The 20,000-nt window shown below is 41.5% G+C and overlaps 2 protein-coding genes across 2 annotated transcripts in view; both read left to right on the top strand.

Moving 5' to 3' along the window:
* The window catches only part of LOC138060760 (uncharacterized), a 26,799-nt gene extending 15,212 nt beyond the window's left edge, over positions 1-11,587 (top strand). Inside the window, exons 9-11 of the mRNA XM_068906614.1 lie at positions 463-561; positions 8,841-8,942; positions 10,831-11,587. Of these exons, the coding sequence (XP_068762715.1) occupies positions 463-561; positions 8,841-8,942; positions 10,831-10,935 (306 nt within the window). The 3' untranslated portion in view covers positions 10,936-11,587. The remainder of the gene's footprint in view (positions 1-462; positions 562-8,840; positions 8,943-10,830) is intronic.
* Positions 11,588-19,356: 7,769 nt separating this feature from the next.
* Positions 19,357-20,000, top strand: part of LOC138059483 (uncharacterized) — a 9,414-nt gene continuing 8,770 nt past the window's right edge. The window contains exon 1 of the mRNA XM_068905112.1: positions 19,357-19,527. The gene's annotated coding sequence lies outside the window, so the exon portion shown is untranslated. The remainder of the gene's footprint in view (positions 19,528-20,000) is intronic.

The raw sequence follows: 20,000 nt of genomic DNA, 5'->3' as shown, positions 1-20,000 counted from the left end.
TTTCTGAGTTGTGACGAAAACCTTAAACGGGAAAACATTCACATAAATATACAGTGTTATGAAACCCAGATAGATGAGGATTAGCCTGCAGAGCAGGCGTTTTTTTGGGAGGCGTACGCTTGCTCGTAATGGGCCGCCATTTTCCTACAATTTCATTCTGTCCTCCTCTCACTGAGTGCAATTTTCTTAACTCGCCTCAGGCATCTGTTAGTCTGATAATTCTTACCAAAACAACAGTACGCCTGCTTTGCAGGCTAGATGGAGATGACCAATTTGCCATTTGCAAATGGTAATGGTAATGGAGTTGAATTTGGAGCCATTGCATGGACACAAATCCATCCAAAGGTGATCATCAGCATTGGAACTCAGAGCAAATCTGCATGCCAGTTTGGTGCCCAAAAAACTGAGCCACAATGTAGTAGCCCCTTTCAATTATCAGCATGATGCTTGTGTCCTTTTCAGGATTTCCGTGTCGGCCAATTTTGTGCTGCACAAGGAGTCCTGTTCCATCGCATTCACCATTATATCTCTGTAGAATTAAAAAAGAGATGTGAAGAAAAGGTAATGTGAAATTACACGCTACTGTCTGCTTCAATACACATAGTCAAGGTTGCTGCCTAACGGTCGCCCGCTCGCCTGGGGCGCCTTATTTGCGAGCGCGGGCGACCAAATTTCTGAACAAGTAGCCTGAACGGGCGCCTTACTTGATTAATCCTCACTCACATGTAAATATGATCCCAGCTGGAATTAATTAATTCTGGGCTCTTGAAAAAATGACTCGGGCTACTAACTTTTAATGTTGGAAGCCCGAAGGGCTCCCGGACAATTTTCTTAGGCAGCAGCCTTGCAATTCCATGTCTATTGGTGCACCATGGAATTTTAGGCTTAAGGAGGTCAAACCAGTTTTAACACTTTCAATAAACTGTTCTTTCCCTGGTAGCAGAAGTCTCTTTTCTTGCGAAATTAAAATAACTGTAAATGAATGGCGGAACATAGCGGGTCAAGTCACATTCAGCAAAAATATCATGGGGCATACACCTTATTCCAAAATGACCACCATTTTAGTATTGTTTCCATTCAAATTGGCCCTTATGGCATCGCTTTAAAATTTAAAATCAAAATAATATATAAACTTGAACGAGGCCATAATGGCCACCTTGCATGGAAGCAAAAGAATACTAAAATGGCGGCCATTTTGGAATAAGGTGTATGCGGTTTGAAGAGTGCTCTCCAAGGTTGTGGACGGCGGCTGGATCAAAGTGAATTTTGATCCATCGCAGAGGTCTCTTCCCATACTCGGCAAAAGAAAAGAGACGTGTGCTAGCAGGGAAAAATATTCTATTTGGAAGGACTGAATCTACTTGACTGCTTCACGAAACAGCGAAGTTATGGTACCATATGAAACACCAATAATTGCTTGACAAGATGCACTCATTAACGTGCCTTAATTGCTTACCATGGCAACAAAAGAGGCAGCTAAAAACACAATCTATTGTGTCTTCAAGCACGTATATCTCAAAAACGAACTCGGTGACCGCATTCTTTATTGCTAAAGAGTAATTAGCACGCTAAGATAAAACTTTCTGTAAAGTTTTAAAAAATTCTCTGGAGCAGATTTATAGCTCTGAATCCGCTCCAGAGAGTTTTTTTCTAACTTTGAAGACAGTTTTATCTTAGCCTGGCAGTCACTTTTCAGCAATAAAATTGGGGGTCACCGAGTTCGTTTATAAGATATAAGCGCTGAAAGACCAAATATAGGGCGTTTTTAGATGGAGAAAACTTTACAGAGAGTTTTATCTTAGCTTGCTAATTACCCTCTAGCAGTAAAGACCGAGTTCATTTTTAAGATATACGTGTTTGAAGACACAATAGAGGGTGGTTTCCCCTATGTATACCCCACCTGAAATAAACGACACTGGACCAATCAATGTACATGAAAACTAGGGAGCTGGCCGCTGCACCCGATTAGAATGAAGATAAAGTTAGTAACGGTGTACAGATGAATAAAGTTAAATGCCTAATGCCCTGGAAACTAAGTGACGACTCTCGAGCGAATCTTCGGCGTAGCCATCTTTAGCCGATTCAGATTTCCACCTATCATGTCGCTTCCAGTGTCGGTCTGGAACTCTGGCATTGGCCGCCTTGGTGACACCACCCGAGCGAAATGAATGCAGCGAGATATCTGCGCCATTCATGATGTAATCTACCAATTATGCTTTCCCGAGCCCTAGAGTAGCTGAGGGGTTTGTTCTGAGTGATAAGCTAACCCCCTGTCTGGGCATGTACTAGAGGTCTAAATAGATAATGGGTACTATGGTCCAAATTGATAGAAGCTACCCTCATGTGCCTTTCTAGGTTATGTACTGGACACGTGACTTTTTTAGACCTGTCTATGACGACCTCGTTACCTTTTCTGTACTGATCAGTCTTGCTTTTACGAATTGTTAGACTTAAATGGGAATCAAAAATGGTCACGTCCCGAATTTTTAGTTGGGCGATCTCGCTGTACCTGAGAAACCCCGAAAACAGTAACTGCCATGGAAATGTCTCTACGTACAAGTCAGGTGTCACAGCTTTGATGTGCCAAAGAGCATTCCTCAAGGGCATCGCTGGAAACTGGTGCTTTTTTGGAGACTGGTTTTGCATGTTCCCTTTTTGCCCCTTCGATTAAGCTATTGAGGAACGTATTTCCCATTGGATTTGGTACACCTGCGAGGTCGTGTACCCATGTAAGGGCACAATAACTAGATTGAATAACTGAAGAAGATTTACAAGTGGCAGACAATTGTGCTATGAACAGTCATAGTTACTAACTATGGAACATTGAAACGTCTATAACAGAGGCTGGAAACACATTCAAGCCTTTAAATCTAGCAAATTCTACCCAACGTCTTAAATTATACTGAGGTATAGTTCACAACAGTCCCATCAGCTTTAGAATGAAGAGCTGTTTTCTTGAGTACTGCAAGCAAACTTGGTTCTCCAAGGGAGAAGGCTTGTTGGAAATCTTTCCAGAAGCCTTGCACAAATACATTTAAGTCTGTGAATAAAAAGGAGAATTGGCAATGAATGATAAATGGCAAACAGGCCGATCTAACGGCACGGTCCCAATAAAGAAGGTATAAAAAAACCACCTGTGGGTAGATAGGTTATCTATTATGTGTACTGAGTAGCCACCAGTCCCCCGAATAGGGAATTATACGTGACAATATGCATAGCCATCTGTGAATATCTTTCCAAAATGCACAACTTCAAGTATAGCCGCTTGTGGGCATCCTGAGTTACCCCTAAACACCTATGAGCTAGTTAAGGCCACCTGTGGGCATTACCGCGGCTGTCAGGTTGATGGGTTCAACAGTTTCGTATGAGCCACCTGTGGGCTGACATACTACAACTAATGGTAACTGTAATCTATCAAATGGTGTAACAGCACCCGTGGGTATCCTAAATGAACAGATGCAATCAAGTTTGAAGGCACCTTGCGCAAAAACCACAAGGGGTTGTACAAAAACCCCTGTTAGAGACCCTTTCTCTGGCAGGTTGCCAATTGATATACACTGCAATCGGTTTAAAGGGAAGTTTGCTGGATGACTCCATTCTGGAATACCGACCCAATCAGTAATGCACTTAGCTAGATGAATGCCATCAGGGCACAAACTGGGCCAGAATGTGGACCCCTTCCATAAAGGAACCACCATAACCCCTCTTGCTCTACAAATTTGATAATGTTTCCATGCTCTGATAATGTGGTTAGGTGGGGGAACAACCCAGTTGTTCTCACCCGCCCAGTTGATGGCATAAGAATCTACCCCTTCGCAATGAGGATTCCAAAAACGTGAATTAAACCTAAGGCACTTGGTGTTATAACTAGTTGCAAACCTGTCGACTGTAAAGGGGCCCCACATGGAATCAAGCCACTGAAAAATGTTTGGATGTATGCTCCAGTCGTTCCCATCTGAAATCTTGCTTAAGTAATCGGCTATCTGATTTTGCTCCCTGGAGACCCAGATTGGACAGACTAGTATATTAAACTCCTTGCTCAATTGTATCACTTCCACTACTAGACCTTGTAGGTCAGGTTTCCTACTACCCCTGGCTACAATATGCACAATATTCTGATTGTCAGTGTACCATAGCAATTTGTGACCATGGAGCGGTTTTCCGATGGCCAGAAGCATGTTGTGTACTGCCTTGAGCTCTCGCCAAGTAGAACTCTTAGCCCTCTTATTCTCTAACCAATGTCCTTGGCATACGAGCCTCTGTTGATTGGAGACTGCGTAACCCCCATACCCCTGGTCGGAGGCATCAGAGTAAACGAAAGTGTCAAAATGCTGTGGTTCTGAGAACATATTCTTACCATTCAGTGAGCGCACATTAGTTTTCCAGTATTGCAATTCGGTCATGATGTCAGATAGTAAATATGTCGGGTGTATAAGTAAACTGTTGAGCCAATTGCTCTGGACATAAAAACTATTTGACCCGCTGCCGCTGCCAACTGTCTGGCAGTCACTTTATTTGAACAAGCCGTAGTGTAAGCCAGGGTTTGTTCTAACCTGGCTACCCGTGTTTCTGCAACATACAATAGATTCTGAGACATATCAAAAACGTGTCCAAGCCATGTCTGTTTTTGCGTGAGTTCCCAGAAGCATTTTCTCTCACTAAATAGGAACCAACCTGAGAAGATCTTCCTTGACCTCCTTGGAATCTATAGTAGCTCTATCTAATGAAGGACTGCCACATAATCCATCATCCAGGAACATGCACACTTTCTTGCCTGAAGACCTCCAGTGTTGGACCACTGGTTTCAAAATTTTAGTAAATATGAATGGCGCTGTGGAAAGCCCGAAGGGCAGTACCCGGAAAACAAAAAATGTGGGTTCCCCGTGGTAAAGCCACTGAGCCAAGGTGAGTTTGATGATCTGGCAAAATCTCGACATGGTGGTACGCGCTCTTAATGTCAAATGTAAACTAAAAATCTCCAGGGCTCAGCGTGAATAGAGCTGTATCAACATCCTCACACTTGAATTTGTGCCTGTGCAAGTGTGGGTTAACTTGTCGAAGATCCAATACTAATCTTTGCTTGTCACTGTTCCGCGTTGCAACTGAGAGGGGGTTAACTACTAAAGGGAGTGTGCTCACCGAAGTGATGGTTTGGCAAGCCAATAATTCCGAGATAGCTTGGGTGACAAAAGCCTGGTTGTCCAGAGCGGATTTGTTATTCTTAAGAATTACGGGTTTGGGTAATGTGGACAAAGGGAGAATATAACACCGCTTGATAATTTTAAGCACATGCTCTGGGGGATTGAGGGCTACTCCCGCCGATATATGGGCCATAAGTCGAGTATGAATAGAGTCCCCTTCTAAAAATTCCTCTTCCCTTGAAAGGGTCCTATTTTCGTATGACAACTGATCCGATTCCCTCTCTCCCTCGAATAAGTCATCACTACACAAATACACATCATCAATGAGCTCAAATTCCAGGATATTCTCACTTGACTTTCGTCCAACGCTCTGTTGTGCTTCGACTGTTGGCACGGTGTTCAGTGAACATTCGCGGCTCCAATGACCGGCCTTGCCACAAGGGAAACAGACCCCTGGTTTCTTTGCGACCATGTTAGTGCAAAGGCTGGTGTTGGTGTAACTCAGGGGAGAGGGTTGTGGAAAAGGCGCCAAGGTCGGGGATACCCAGGTTCGCCCACCAAGGTTGTAAGCTCCTCTCCGCGGCCACAACGACCCCCGGCCACCAGCGCGCGTTTCCTTGACAGTGCGTGTCTCGTTCAACTTTCTCGGCCTTCTTCATCTTTTTTGCATCCTCTTCGTCGACGGCGAGTTCATTATCGACGTATTCAGACACGGTTTTCCATCCGTACTCGGATTTATCGGCGAATAGAATCAGCTTTTGTCTCTGCTCTATTTGTTCTTTACCTTCGTTCAACTTTTTGAGGCAAGTGTCATATTTCTTGTCTTTCACGGCGTCCTCCGCTTCTGCGATACAAAGCTTAACTTGTTCGTTATGCTTGAATTGCTGTTCGTGTCCTTTCTTTCGAAAGGACGGGGGTTCTGAAAATTTAATTCGCTTAAGCTCCGTCATTTGTGAGTCGTGTGCTTTGTGGGCGACTTCTTCCAATTCACGCTTCATTTGACCCACTTTGGTGTCCATTACTGCGGAAAGCTTCGCCAACATAGTCTCTTGTTGCTTCTGAAGTTCGGCTTTCAGTTCTTCATTCATGCTGCTGAAATGTTGGTGGTTCTCTGGGCAGAATTTGTCGAAGATGCAACGAGTAAAAAATTTGACTTGCGGGAGTAGCGCCAGACTAGAATGGAACTGTCAAAACCATGTGCTCCTAACTGTCGACGAACTTGCCTCGTTACCATGGTAACTGTCACTTGTTTAGTGAACTGTGAAAACAGTAATTACTGGGTTGCCGTATGGAAATCCCAGTCGGAAAATGGGAAGATTTTCCGTTTTTCTTTTTCCGTGTCAGTAAAAGTCTTGCCTGTCCCTCCCCTGGTAAGTGGTGTCTTTGCGCATAGAGCCTTCTGCGCGTATTTTCTTAGGATCGAGAGGGTAGTGGAAATGCGTAGATTTCTCTGGTGGACACAGGAGAATAATTAACTTAGCCTGCAATGGCGTCGAAAGTCATGTAACGCGAATGGCGTTTTAGTGGATCCTTAAATAAAATATACCCTTATGGAGCTCAATAATGGAAATTCAGTTGGATAAACTAGTCAGGCGGTGAAAAACCAACACCTGGAATCTCAAAAGCGACGAGTAATGGACTTCGACAACAATCTATCGCCCGTCGAGCCGAAATCAAAGTGAGCTCCATTTCTAAAATAATATTTAACCAAGTGTGCTGTTATATAGAACACTGAAACCAAATGGAAAATTCTCTGGTAACTTATGGGTTCAACAAAGACAGGGAACGATTGAACGAATCGAACACCTTACGTGGATCTGCGATCAACTCTGCACAGTCTTCAGGTAAAAACAATAATTGGAAATGTAACAGCCAAGAATTATTTGAAAGAAAGCTTGTCGTGTATTTTGTGCTTCATTATTCAAGGAAAAGGTTCTTCATGGAAACAGTTTGATCCTGAAATTTAGTTTGTTGCAATATTGCGCATATTTGACACGATTGAGTTTCTTCTCTTCACGCACGTAATGAAATAGAAGGGGTTTTGCCTCTAATAGCAAATATGTTGTTTGTTTCAAAAAATTGTTCGCTGGAAAAGGTGGCCTTTATGAATTCATCATGTTTTATGATATGCGAGCTTAACTGGATAGTTTTTATGGCAATAGTAAAGCATTTTCTTGTCAAAATGAGGTTAGCGTCTTTCTGGTGTGTTAACTTAATTAAATCGTGAGTTTGTATTTGCCGTCTGCCGCGTAACCTTGATTTCCACTCTCAAAATTACCTCCAGAACCTACTTTTTGCGTAGAATAAGCTTTTAGAATGATGTTCTTGTTTTGCATAAAGCAAGCTAACAAAATATGTACCTTGCTGAGTTGGCATTTGGTAGCGTTAATAGTATTTTCGTTCCGATGCTTCTGTTTTATGAGGGGTATATTGTTTTGGTCTCCCATCCAAACACTAACCCCGCTGGACAGGGATTAAGTTCAGTGAACTTTGGTATTACAAAGCTGTCAGATGCTCAGCGGGCACGCTTAAACTTGTGGTGAAAAGAAGTTTTGACGGAACTTGAAAATTATCAACATGTCAGCCCAGAAGCCAATGTTTCTCGCTTCCCTTTTATTTGTTATTCTTCAGAGACTGGAATGCTGTAGTTCAATACCACACAATTCAGTGCCTTCTGATTTTCTGTAACACGTACCACAGGCAATCCAGTGTATGCTTCATGGAAGCATCTCGTTTTCTTCTAATCTGAGAACCCCAGAAAAAAGCAATTTTTAACTGCCTCTTCTGTTGTCATGGTAAGCAATTACGTCACATTAATGAGTGCATCTTGTAACTTTCCCTAGATCCAACCCTCTGAGGTCCAGTCGGTCAGTTTTGAACGTGAGTAATGGCGGACCGTGAAATCCAAAACTTACACTCCATTAAAGTGAACAGCCTTTGGATAAAAATCAAAGTTCAAACTTGATTTTTCCAGGCAGGTGTTAAGCAAAAACCACAAAAAGGAAGTGATTTTTAATCATAAAGTCTCTGTTACGAGCCTAGGAAGGCCCATCAGGCCGGCGCTTATCTCCGGTTTCCGTAGCATGAAGCGACTAGGAGTATTTATACCCCCCCTGGATGGGATGCTAGTCCATCGCAGGGTTACCCCCAGCATTACGCCGGTACCCATTGATACACCTGGGTGGAGAGAGGCACCACGAGAGTAAAGTTTCTTACCCAAGAACACAACACAATGTCCCCGGCCAGGATATTGTGTTGTGTTCTTGCGCATAGTACCACTTTAACCTTGAGTGAGGCCAAAAGGGCCAATTTGCAATCAAACAAAAGAATACTTAAATGGTGGCCATTTTGGAATAAGGTGTATTACTTTTACAACTGCACGGAAAGATTACGTGACTCATTATGTCTAACATTGTCCATTGTTAAATCGTAGTCATTACTTTTCTTTGAATAGACCGTACCCCTTATGACGTAACGCATCACAATTCTTTTGTTGAGTGACTACTGAAACATTGCATTCTGATATTTATAGTAGATCCCCAACGAAAGAATTTTGATGCTTTACGTCATATAGGGTGAGGCCTATTGTGCATGGCCCCTACTAATCCCACCCAAGCAGTGAGTAGTTTTCGATAGACTAAACTTAAAGAATATAGTTGAGCACACCCCTTTGATCAACCTACGTTTCTCGATAAACAGCTTCCTCATTTGGAACAGATTGCTCAAATGGATAGCAACCGTTCCATAACAGATGTTGTGAGCACTTATTGCGAGGAACAGAAAGAAGAATGGCTCAAGGAGGTGAGAAGACAATAAAAATAGTTTTCGCTGTGATTGATATGCTGTACGGTTAGAGTACATTATTGACTATCTAACCTATTTTCTGATCAGTGTAGGTCTAGATTACTCTTAGTTCTATTGAGGACTGTGTCGGCTACGTTGATAAGTACACTTAAGACTTTATTTTGATTGTTGATCTTTCAGTTATTTTGGAATCTTTTTTGAGTGAGACTTGGCTGTCGGCTTTATTGAAGTTTCTTTTTGGAATAGCTTGACTTGGTTGTTTTCTTTCTGACTTCATATGTGTAAAAATTACCAAACTTTGACTACAAAGTTTCTGTCAGGCAATAGGTAATACAAAAGAGCAGTTGGCATCGAGTTGACTGAATTCACTCACAGAAAACGAGAAGTTTAATAATAATTTATTGTTTTGGAAGAAACCAGTTTTTATTCCATTTTTACATATTTGCGATGCACTGTTTGCATTCTCCTACATATCACAGGAAGGGATTTTTTTGTCGTACCCAGACAAAACACCTGCCAACACACCTAAACTTTCTTCTTTCCACATTTCATCTATAAGAATTGACAACTTCTCTTGATTTGGCACCCATTTTTTTTTTCGCTGTAGGTTAATATTTATACACAACGTAGATCAGCCTTTTTCCACAGCCTTGGTTTAAAAACATCGTAAATTGACACAAACTTAGATTACTAAGTACATTAGCTTGATTATAGTCCTGAGGGAAACATTTTTGTTTTCCCCGAGAGTCCTCAACATCATGAGGACTCGAGGGAAAACAAAACTAACTAGTTTCCCGAGGGACCAATCACCGTACATTGAGTGCTTTGGTATTAGACTTGACCTTCAGCAGTCGCAGCGAAACGAACAAAGACAGCACTATGAGAACATAACTTCTTTATTCACAAACCTGCTGAATGAATAATTTACAAATGTTTCAAAGTACCTGTAAAAATTAAAGGTATAATACGCCTTTGTTGTATCTGGCGCGGGCAACAACAGCGGAAATGTATCCCTGAGTCAACCACTCACATTGCTCGTGTCGCACCGGCATTGCGAGGTCACGGGTTCAAACCCCGTTGAAGTCCTGAGTTTTTCAGGCGTCTCCACGCAATTGCTAAAATTGCGTGCATAAATGCGAGGATCATGGCTTCACTTGAGTGCTCGTTTTGTTGAGTGAAAGTCTAGGTATATAACAATATTACACTGCTGTCCGAGAAATTAGTGTAAGAGCTGACCTCTCTCAGTTTGTAGGTGGTTTAAACAAAAAATACCCTTATTTGTACATGATATTTGGAATTTGATACTTTGTATACCAGTTTTGCCGTTTGTTTAGACCAAATAAGACTACAAATCACGATTTCTCATACAAATAAATTTGTATTTTCCTGATGCCGCTCTTGAGCTGTTCTTCTGGGATAACGTCATTGTAAGAGTCGACCAGGAAAAAACAGTTTGATTTTTTACAAAAACATCAGCTTTTTTGGCTGTTACTCACTAGACGTGATCGAGCCAATTAGATTTCCAGCCTCCCTGATAGTATGCTTTTGCGTTTTTTTCTGACGCGCCACATTTGTCGTTTGTCATTTGATCGTTTGCCCATGATAGTCATAAAAAATGAACTCTGTTTAGATTTCTTACTAAAAACACTGAAGAGTAACCTCAAAGTTCCCTTTATTGATAAACCCAAACATGTCAGTTTCAAATGAGGCTCTGTACCGCCGTGCCCTGGATAACAAGAATTTTAATGCTAGCAAGACGTTCAAGAAGTTCTCTAGCTGTTCTGTTGAACTAATGGAAGATAGATCGGTGATATTATTGCTGTGACATACTACCTGCGAATACTGTAAGTCTACCGTATTTGATTAGTATTTTCTCCTTTTTTAGCTCTATACAAAGTATAAAGATATGATACGCAAAGCAGACGAATGGACAACGGAAGGGAAGGAATACCAGAGGATGAAGAGTTCTGTCTCTTCATTCAGGCACTGAGCTTGAGAACACGTTTTGTCGAGTAGGGGCAACGTAAATTACAAGAAGAAAAACTAAAAGGTTGTGATTCTAGTTAAAGATAAATAATTTAAGGAAAATGTTCGTTCTTGCAATTAACCTCAGTTCCCTTTGGCGGAGAAGACGTGACCGCGAAGCGGTTAAGCACAGGTTTTTTTGTTGGATATCGCGTGCGTGCGCGTTAGCTTCGACATTTATGCGTCACACTTTTTACACGAAAGAAACGTAGACCCGAGGGGGGGGGGGAGAGATATCAGCTTACGTAGCCCGTACCGTATTTGGATGATAATCAATATATGAACCACCCAGATAATTTATAAGTTCAGTAGAACTCAAATTTCGAAAGTAGTACAAGCTTAGAGCTTTATTTTTAAAAACAGTTGTCGATATTAGGAATTTAGAGTTAATTTTTACCAAATAGCGAAGCATTTGGTTTTTATCGGTTTATTTTATTGAATGTAGATTGCTTCTTAAGTATACAAGACGGTGTAATTTTAAAGGTAACTTTGTTATTGTTCTGGGTATTCTGTATTTATTCTATAGCTATGGACACATGTGCCATGAAATGGTCTTTTAAGGTTTAATCATTATGTTCCGTAACTTGCTTAAGGAATAAAACTTTAGATAAAGAACAGCGTTTTTGTATTTATCTGTCGTCTTCAACAACACCCGCCGCCGTTTTTTTAATTTATCTGTCGTCTTCAACCATGGTTTGTTTGTTTGTTTTTTTCAAAGTTAAAAAAGTTGACAGGCATAGCATCCTGCTCTCTAATGATTAAAAAAAAATTTTAGTCGAACTCCATCTTGAGCAAACAATCCCAGCTAAAACCACTATCAATGCAACTTGCGGCCTAGACCTTTCATAGCTAGCTATAGTGGCTTATAGTAATAGAATCGAAGCTGGATGAATGATGAACCGCGGGACCTTACTGGCCAAGCGTGGCGTGGTTGTGTCCCATTCCGCGGGATGGAACTTCCAACTTGATGTAAAGCCCCGTCCAAACGAGCAATTTTTATATGACAAATGTATTTGCTGAAAAGCTGGCCATGGCGTGTTACCTTTTATGCGACAAGTTGTCGAGTACGAAAAATTACTCGTGTAGACGACTCTTCGCATAAATGATAATAAATGTGGCAAATTCCTGCTCTTAATGAGCGCTAATGGGGCCTCGCCTTGTTTCTGCTTTGTCTCTGCTGTCCAAAAGCATTGCTGACCCACTTAACTTCGAATTGTCAACAATTAATATTTGTTGTGCTAATAATAATAATAATAATAATAAGGCCGCCAACACTGTTAAATAGTGCTCAATACACATAAGTGTAGAGCAAAATCGTAGAAAGGTGAGGCTAATGAAACCAACACATGATTCACTGTTACTCCGAGTTTCGCGCTTACGCACTCATCAGACAGTATTTAATAAAGAAGATTCCTATCACTTAGTTTACATACAAGCGTGTGAGAAAAGCTATTGTTATTTGCATAATTACAATGGACGTGAGTGAGCTATTTAAGGGCGTGGGTTGTGAGTGATAGTCTATTTATAAAGATGACAGTCGATTGTTCCTTAAGTAGAACTCGTTTTCGTGGCGGCACTTCGAGGTAAGTTCAGATATTTTTTGTTCAGCAGTTCGTCGGGATTGGAGTTAATTATCATTAGTTTTTCTGTCGTACAAAGGTCGCATCTCTTCGTGATGTTGCTGTACGGTCTTGCTTTGCAGACGATAGTCCATTTAATATTAAAGTCTTTGTTGCTGTCGCGTAGATGCCAGATGTATTTAGATAGTTCTGTGCTGTTCATGTAGCTCCTGTGGTGGAATGAATGTTTGTGTTGCGTGAATCTTTGCTTGAATGTTCCTTCTGTCAAACCCCACCACGCCACGCCCTTAAATAGCTCACTCACGTCCATTGTAATTATGCAAATAACAATAGCTTTTCTCACACGCTTGTATATAAACAATGTGATAGGAATTTTCTTTATTAAATACTGTCTAATGAGTGTGTAAGCACGAAACTCGGAGTAACAGTGAATCATGTGTTGGTTTCATTGGCCTCATCTTTCTACTATTTGTTGTGCTATCTACACGATCAAAGTTAAGAGTGTGCATGGTAGACCCAGTTTGAAAAACTGTAAAACCAATTATTTGGTTTTTGTTTGTTGTTGTTGTTGTTGTTGTTGTTTTTTTTTTCAAAGTTAAGAGTTTGCATGGTAGACCCAGTTTGAAAAACTGTAAAACCAAATATTTGGTTTGTTTGTTTGTTGTTGTTGTTTTTTTTTTTTAAGTTAAGAGTTTGCATGGTAGACCCATTTTAAAAAAACTGTAAAACCAAATATTTGGTTTGTTTGTTGTTGTTGTTGTTGTTGTTTTCAAAGTTAAGAGTTTTTCATGGTAGACCCAGTTTGGGTATCATGGCCATCAGTGTTGCGCGCTTGGTCAGGCTTAAGCCCCTGTCCACACGAGCAATTTATTTCTATGTGGCAAATACATTTGATCATGTAGATAGCACACCAAATAATAACTGTTGACAATTCGCAGTTAAGTGGGTCAGCAATGCTTTTGGACAGCAAAGACAAAGCAGAAACAAGGCGAAGCTCCATTAGCGCTCATTAAGAGCAGGAATTTGCCATATTTATGATCATTTATGTGAAGAGTCGTCTACACAAGCAATTTTCGTACTCGACAACTTGTCGCATAAAAGGTCATGCGCCATGGCCAGCTTTTCAGCAAATACATTTGTCACATAAAAATTGCTCGTTTGGACGGGGCTTTACATTAAGTTGGAACTTCCATCCCGCCATCCCTCGGCAGTGAACAAGGCATCTAGGGGCCACAGGTCTTATCGTGAGTTCTCTCTCCCCGCAACTTCCCGGGCCCCAGAAGTCATTTTAAAAACTTACGACCGGCTCATTCCGACGAAGAGCTGGCCTTAAGCCTAGTTTTCAGATGTCGGGAAAATCCCAGACTATCGTATCCTACGAACGCAGACGTATTTCCAGCGGTCGTCTCCCCGGACGATCGAGGATTTCGCAGTTTTCCCACCGTCCCAGATTTTGCCGACTAATGAAAACCATAAATCGTAGACATCCCTGATAATCTGGGATGGTCGGGGACGAATCGGGAAAATAAGAAGCGTTTCTATTTTCCCTACGTGTCTGGGATGGTCGGGAAACTGCGAAATTCCCGATCATCTGGAATTTTCCCGACATGAAAACTTTGCTTACGTGCAAGAGCTCATCAAGGGGTGCCTCTATCTCCGATACTTGGCATATGAGTCAACCCTTTCCCGAGTAAACTTAACTGATTGGAGTGTAAATTTGCGTTTAGTTGACCACTCCCTACAAGGGCTTTTCAGGCTCAACGGGATCGGACCGAATGCATGTGAAGGCGCCCACGGCTGCCGCCATACGATCCATGTGTGATCTCGGAGCTCCGCAAACCCAGCCAGATGTAATTGACTGCGAGTCGATTTTGAGGAGGGAGGAAAACCGGAGTACCCTGAGAAAAACCCTCGGAGTCAGATTGAGATCGACTGAAACTCAGCCCACATAGGACCCGAGGCCAGAGTTGAACCGGGGTCACAGAGGTGGGAGGCACGATTGATGACCACTAAACCACCCTGACTTTCCTGTAATGTGAAGTTCTAGATTTCTACCCCATATGAACCATGTGAGCGTTAGCCCTACCTACCCTCTGACCAGGGTGGGAATAGACCTTTTCGGCTTGTACATTTTGTTTTCCCAATACAGATCATATGATAATACTCAGGAGGTTTGGTCTTTTGTTTTGTTCATTAAAATTAGGGCATGCAAGCATGAATATGCCTGCATGCACTCTTTTTAATGAACAAAACAAAGGACCAAGCTTCCTGAGTATTATCACATGATCTGTATTGGGAAAACAAAATGTACAAGCCGAAAAGGTCTATTAAACCCACGACCTTCGGGTTTGATCACCGCTGCTCTACCGACTGGTCCTTTTAAAACTCTGGGTCTCGCAAAAGTTTAGTTTGAGCAAACAATCCCAGCTAAAACCACAATCAATGCAACTTGCGGCCTAGACATTTCATAGCTAGCTATAGCAGCTTATAGTAATAGAATCGAAGCTGGATGACTGATGAACCGCAGGACCTAACTGGCCAAGCGTAGCGTGGTTGTTTTCGTGAGGCCGGCATTAAAGTTTTACTGATAGACTAATAGCGAATTGTCGGCACATCGATAAATACAAACAGTACTTACGTGATTCGTACTTTCGCATCCGATGAGAAGAAGGAGACTTTTTCCCCATTTCGGTTTCCTCCATGGTTTTTAATACATGAACGTTTCCACCTCAACTGAGTTCAGAAACGGCCGCGCGTTCTTTTTGACGACTTCCAGACAACTGGAAATGTAAGTGACACCGCGTCAGTCAAAAAAATCAGAGGGAAACGACCAAGCGCAACCTCCTGACCGGAATTAGGTTGTGGCCAGGAAAATAATAGTTTATTGATTGTTTACAGATTTTCAGATCTGATGTCTCGCACAAGGGTTTGCAACAAAAAGCGCCTTTGTAAGACGTTTGTACAAGCTCATTCTAGCTCATTCCCTTAGCTCTCAACCAAATCTGAGGCTCAGATTTTAAGAGTATGAACGTCTCGCGCTCGCACTCAAAACAATTTGAAGTCTCGGTCTCGCAATCTAAAAAGTCAAAATGTCTCGGGCTCGCAAAGAAAAACGCTAGTCTCGCCGTCTCGCAAAGTCTCGCATTAACCATTCGCCAACCGTTCCCTTGGGAGATTCAGAACGCTCACTGTTGTAAAAGGCAAATTAAAACAGAGCCATCTCGGCGTCGGAGGAAATACGATCCTTTTTGCGGGAGAAACCTGTTCCAAAAAATTCATCTACTCGGGAAAGGGTTGAATGGATGAGCTCATGCCTTATGACATTGTTTTCAAGTCTACGGGTCTTGTGACGTTCTCCTTTGAAAGATGGAGAGGAAGTTATGTCACTGACAAATTCTGGGACCTTCAGAAATTTGAATGAAGTGGTGTGTATTTATCGATGAATCCCTGTAACATGAGTTGATCTTCTTTCTGATTGAAGGCCCCAAAAAAGCATCTGAAGAGCCAGCAATCGGAAGGTTATGGTTTCCACACGATTAATTGTGGAGCACTGGCATTTTTCCTCCTAATTTTCTCAGTCCTCATTCTTTTTTTCCTATCAATAGGCCTGAGTTGTCTCATGGATAAGTACATATTTATTCATTCATTTATGTGGGCATAAACTCCTTCACAACATTCAAGAAAATGCCGACTAAGCAAAGGTAACCCAGGCTCTTTATTTGTGAAAAAATAGCAAGGTGACACCGTAATACCAACCGGGTGTGGCCAACGCATGTGCACAACCATTTCACCCTGTCAATTGGTAGCCATGGACAGCTGTTTCGGCCTTGTTAGGCTTCATCAGCATGGCATAGCCAACATGCACAAAATATCCGGAATTCAAGTTAGTTCGATTTTTGGCAAAAAGCAAGTTTGCCGCGCAGTAAACTTGATGCGAGATCCATTTTATTTTTTACAATGACTGCACTCGCTTGCTCATTGGCAAATTTTATTGTCAATAAGCGGACAGACACATGAATTTATAATTTACGCAATAATGATTCGATATTGCTCACGTCAGATTGAAGTTTCTCGCATTTTTGTCCCGCGTTCTTCTCGTGTTTTGACTTAATTTTGACTCCTCTGCCTTTTTGGTATTGTAAAAAACAAATTGATGTCAGTTTTTCATGCGTCTGTCCTGTTATTGACAATGAATTTCGTTATAACATTTTCAAAGTAGTCTGTGGATCCACAGCTACTTTGACAATGTTATGACGAAATTCATGATCAATAACAGGACAGACGCATGAAAACTGACATCAATTTGTTAAATATGTAATCTACTTTAATCGTAACTGTGACAGACTATTTAAGTCTTAAAGGTTATATGGCAAGTTATTCGCTAATTGCTAAGACCTTGAAAAACGATATCAACTTAAAGTAAGTTTTTTAAGGAAGGAAGAGGAAAACCTATCGGGGCCTATAAAGCCTACTGTAGGTATGACTCTACGACCGCTTCTGTCCAGGACTCATCGATGGAGGGCATCGCCCTTTTCCCTGTTTCCGCATTTTAATGTCCTCGTTGCTCTTTTTCATAGTTCGACGGAGGTGAAAGTTCACTCACTCACATCTCGCCCTATGTAAAGGAATCCAGATCCTAGCCCGTGAATTCCGGATCTCCAATAGCGATCCCGGGTCCTGAGTCGTAGATTCCGGATTCCAAACTCATGGGTTCCACCGAAACATGTGGATTCTGCATTCCATACAATGGATTCCGGATTCCACGCTCTGGATTCCAAAGGCTCACATTTGCTGGATTCCGGAATCCGGATTCCTTCACATCGGGCGACACATCCTTTTTGTTGACGCTAGTTTACATATCACCCAGTGCACCCTAAAATCAGTGATTTACAAACCTCCTGAATGACTGGTACACCGTCAGTGTATGTGATGTTCCGCATGACAGAATAAAGGTCTAGTTCATAAAGAACGGACAGTGACTCTCAGCTTGGCTGATCATCTGTATTCTAATCATGTTAAAGCCCATTTCAGTCGACAACGTTCGCTTTATGGTTTTTGAAATTTATTTTCTCCAGGTACTCAACTGAACGGTAACTTAAAATCGATCGATGTTTGTGTTAAGTTACTGAAAACAGCTTTATCCGCAGACATGCTGTTCCTTGTTGAAATGACTCTTATTTCAACAGTTTTTCGAAAGTCTTTCATACTTATCAGTTCTCTGTTAATATCACATCTAGTCTGAAATTCCAACCCCCACCAGGGCCAAGGAGGAGACGGCTGGAATTTCAGACTATATCACATCTGTCACATCCAACACATCCCAATCTCGTACCTAGAGTCCTCGGACTTTTTGGTCAGCGGGTGCGCGCCCGGAAAGACTCTGGGATAATTTTTTGCAGAAAACGTGGGTTCCGGTCTTATTGCGCGTGCTTGAGTTTAAACGGAAATAGGAAAGAGAAAACAGTAAACAGTAGAAATGGCGGGAACAAAGTGTTCGAGAAATAAAAAATTGAGCCTTATACACCATAAAAGAAACTAGAGAAATGATCATTGGCTCGCTGTAAGAGCGAGCGAAGATGAAACTTCTGACGCTTTCGGCAAGCCGGTATTTTCAGTCTTTCAGCGTGCATAGGCCGTTCCGAGGTTCAGCAGGGAACTGGGGCGAGTTTTAAATTAGAAGTAATCGATAAATTGACACCATCACAAGATAACTTTGAGATTGGTCGTTTGACCAACTTCGATTCTTTTAGGTTGAACATCGACCGAGTTATGGACCTTGAGACACACAAAATCCATACAAACGTCTCTAATTTTGAGGCTGTCCCCCAAAACCATATAAACTCTTAAAAATGTTATTCCGTTTTCTGACAACTGTAAAATCCCGTCATCCACCTTCTATTTGGAAGTAAATGAGGTGAAAATCAATACGTTTGCCAGTTTTTAAGAATATCACCGAAATCCGTAAAAAAATACAGAGTTTGTATGGTTTTTGGGGACGCTGTCACAAAATTTGAGACATTTGTATGAATTTTGAACCATGTTTCAAGGTCCATAACTTGGTCTCTGTTCAACCTAAAGGAATCAAATCTGGTGAAACGACCAATCTCAATGTTATCTTTCATGTAATAGTGTTAATTTATCGATTACTTCAAATTTGAAACTCGCCCCAGTTCCCTGCTTAAGTTTGGAACGGCCTATTCCTTCGTTCAGAATGCCATCGTGCAAGCAACATGAACGATAAATGTTTGTGGAAACGACACCAATGTCCTCTTCTACTACAATTTTATGTTTCCGTAATTCTGAATGGCTTCGACAAGACCTTCTTCCACGGATTTCTCCTCAAAGAGACTGATGTAATGTTCTCTCCCGGTACTTTTGCAACAGCAACAGTAATCACTTTTTAGCAGCGTGGGAAAATTCCCGTGCTGTATTAGACATAATTCAAGCCTCGTTGTTTTATTATTTTTGTGATTTATATATTTCCAAGGTAGAAAAAACAAGGAGCACTAAAACAAGTTTTAGATTTTGAATCTCCCTCCAAATTCTGGGGTTTCCGAATTACTTACCAACTTCGGGGGGTACGAGGTTGGGACTTCCATTGTTATGCAAGCGACTAATCAAAAAATAGTGAATGTTCATTATCCCAGAGATTTTCCGGGCGCTCACCCGCTGAACAAAAAGCCTGAGGACTCTGGGTACGAGATTGATCACATCCCGCTATTGTCAGAAACACCCAAGGTCAAACCGCTGACCACGTGTGACAAGAAGACAAAGAATACAAATGTTTTCGGAAGGCTGTGTAAGTTAATACGAAGTGTCCCTTGACTCACATGCTCCAACTTGCTGTCTCTACCATGTGAATTGTCTGAAGTCACGTCTATAAGTGATGATTTGGTTGAGGGAAGTGCGAGGAAATTTCAACGTGTGTGTGGGAAAACTCTCGACTTCAAGTTTCGAAAATAAGAATCGAAGGACCGGTAAGCTGCTTTGAATCATATTTTGAAACACGGCTTTGCAACTATTTTCCTCGAACCTCGCAGCCTTGGCCGTCGTGAATTGAAATTGAATTACAAAATATCAACCAAATTATTGGGATGTTTGGGCATATACAGTCAGCTAAGATAGCAAAATAAGATTATACTGCTGTTTATTTCACTTACTTGCATGTCAATCTTTTTTAAGTCGATGATATTTTATAGATAGATCGATAGCTAGATCACGCGATAGTGGTATCAGAGTTAGTAACGCTGGTGGTAATGACGCATAATTATTTTTAGCCTAATATATATCTGTATATATGTTTTACCATATATCTTTTTATTATCTTTTAGTATCTAATCCATTATTACACGGTCTCAACTAGTGGCGAGAAAGATTCAACCAAAAGGGTTTACATCATCTGACTGAATGCTGCTTTGTCTTGTTTGCACATGCATTTAATTAGTAACGT

This window comes from Montipora capricornis, chromosome 8, assembly GCF_036669925.1.
Source record: "Montipora capricornis isolate CH-2021 chromosome 8, ASM3666992v2, whole genome shotgun sequence".
NCBI classification, from domain to species: domain Eukaryota; kingdom Metazoa; phylum Cnidaria; class Anthozoa; order Scleractinia; family Acroporidae; genus Montipora; species Montipora capricornis.
The sequence above is the reverse complement of the archived record's forward strand: the minus strand, read 5'-3'. Positions and strand labels throughout refer to the sequence as shown.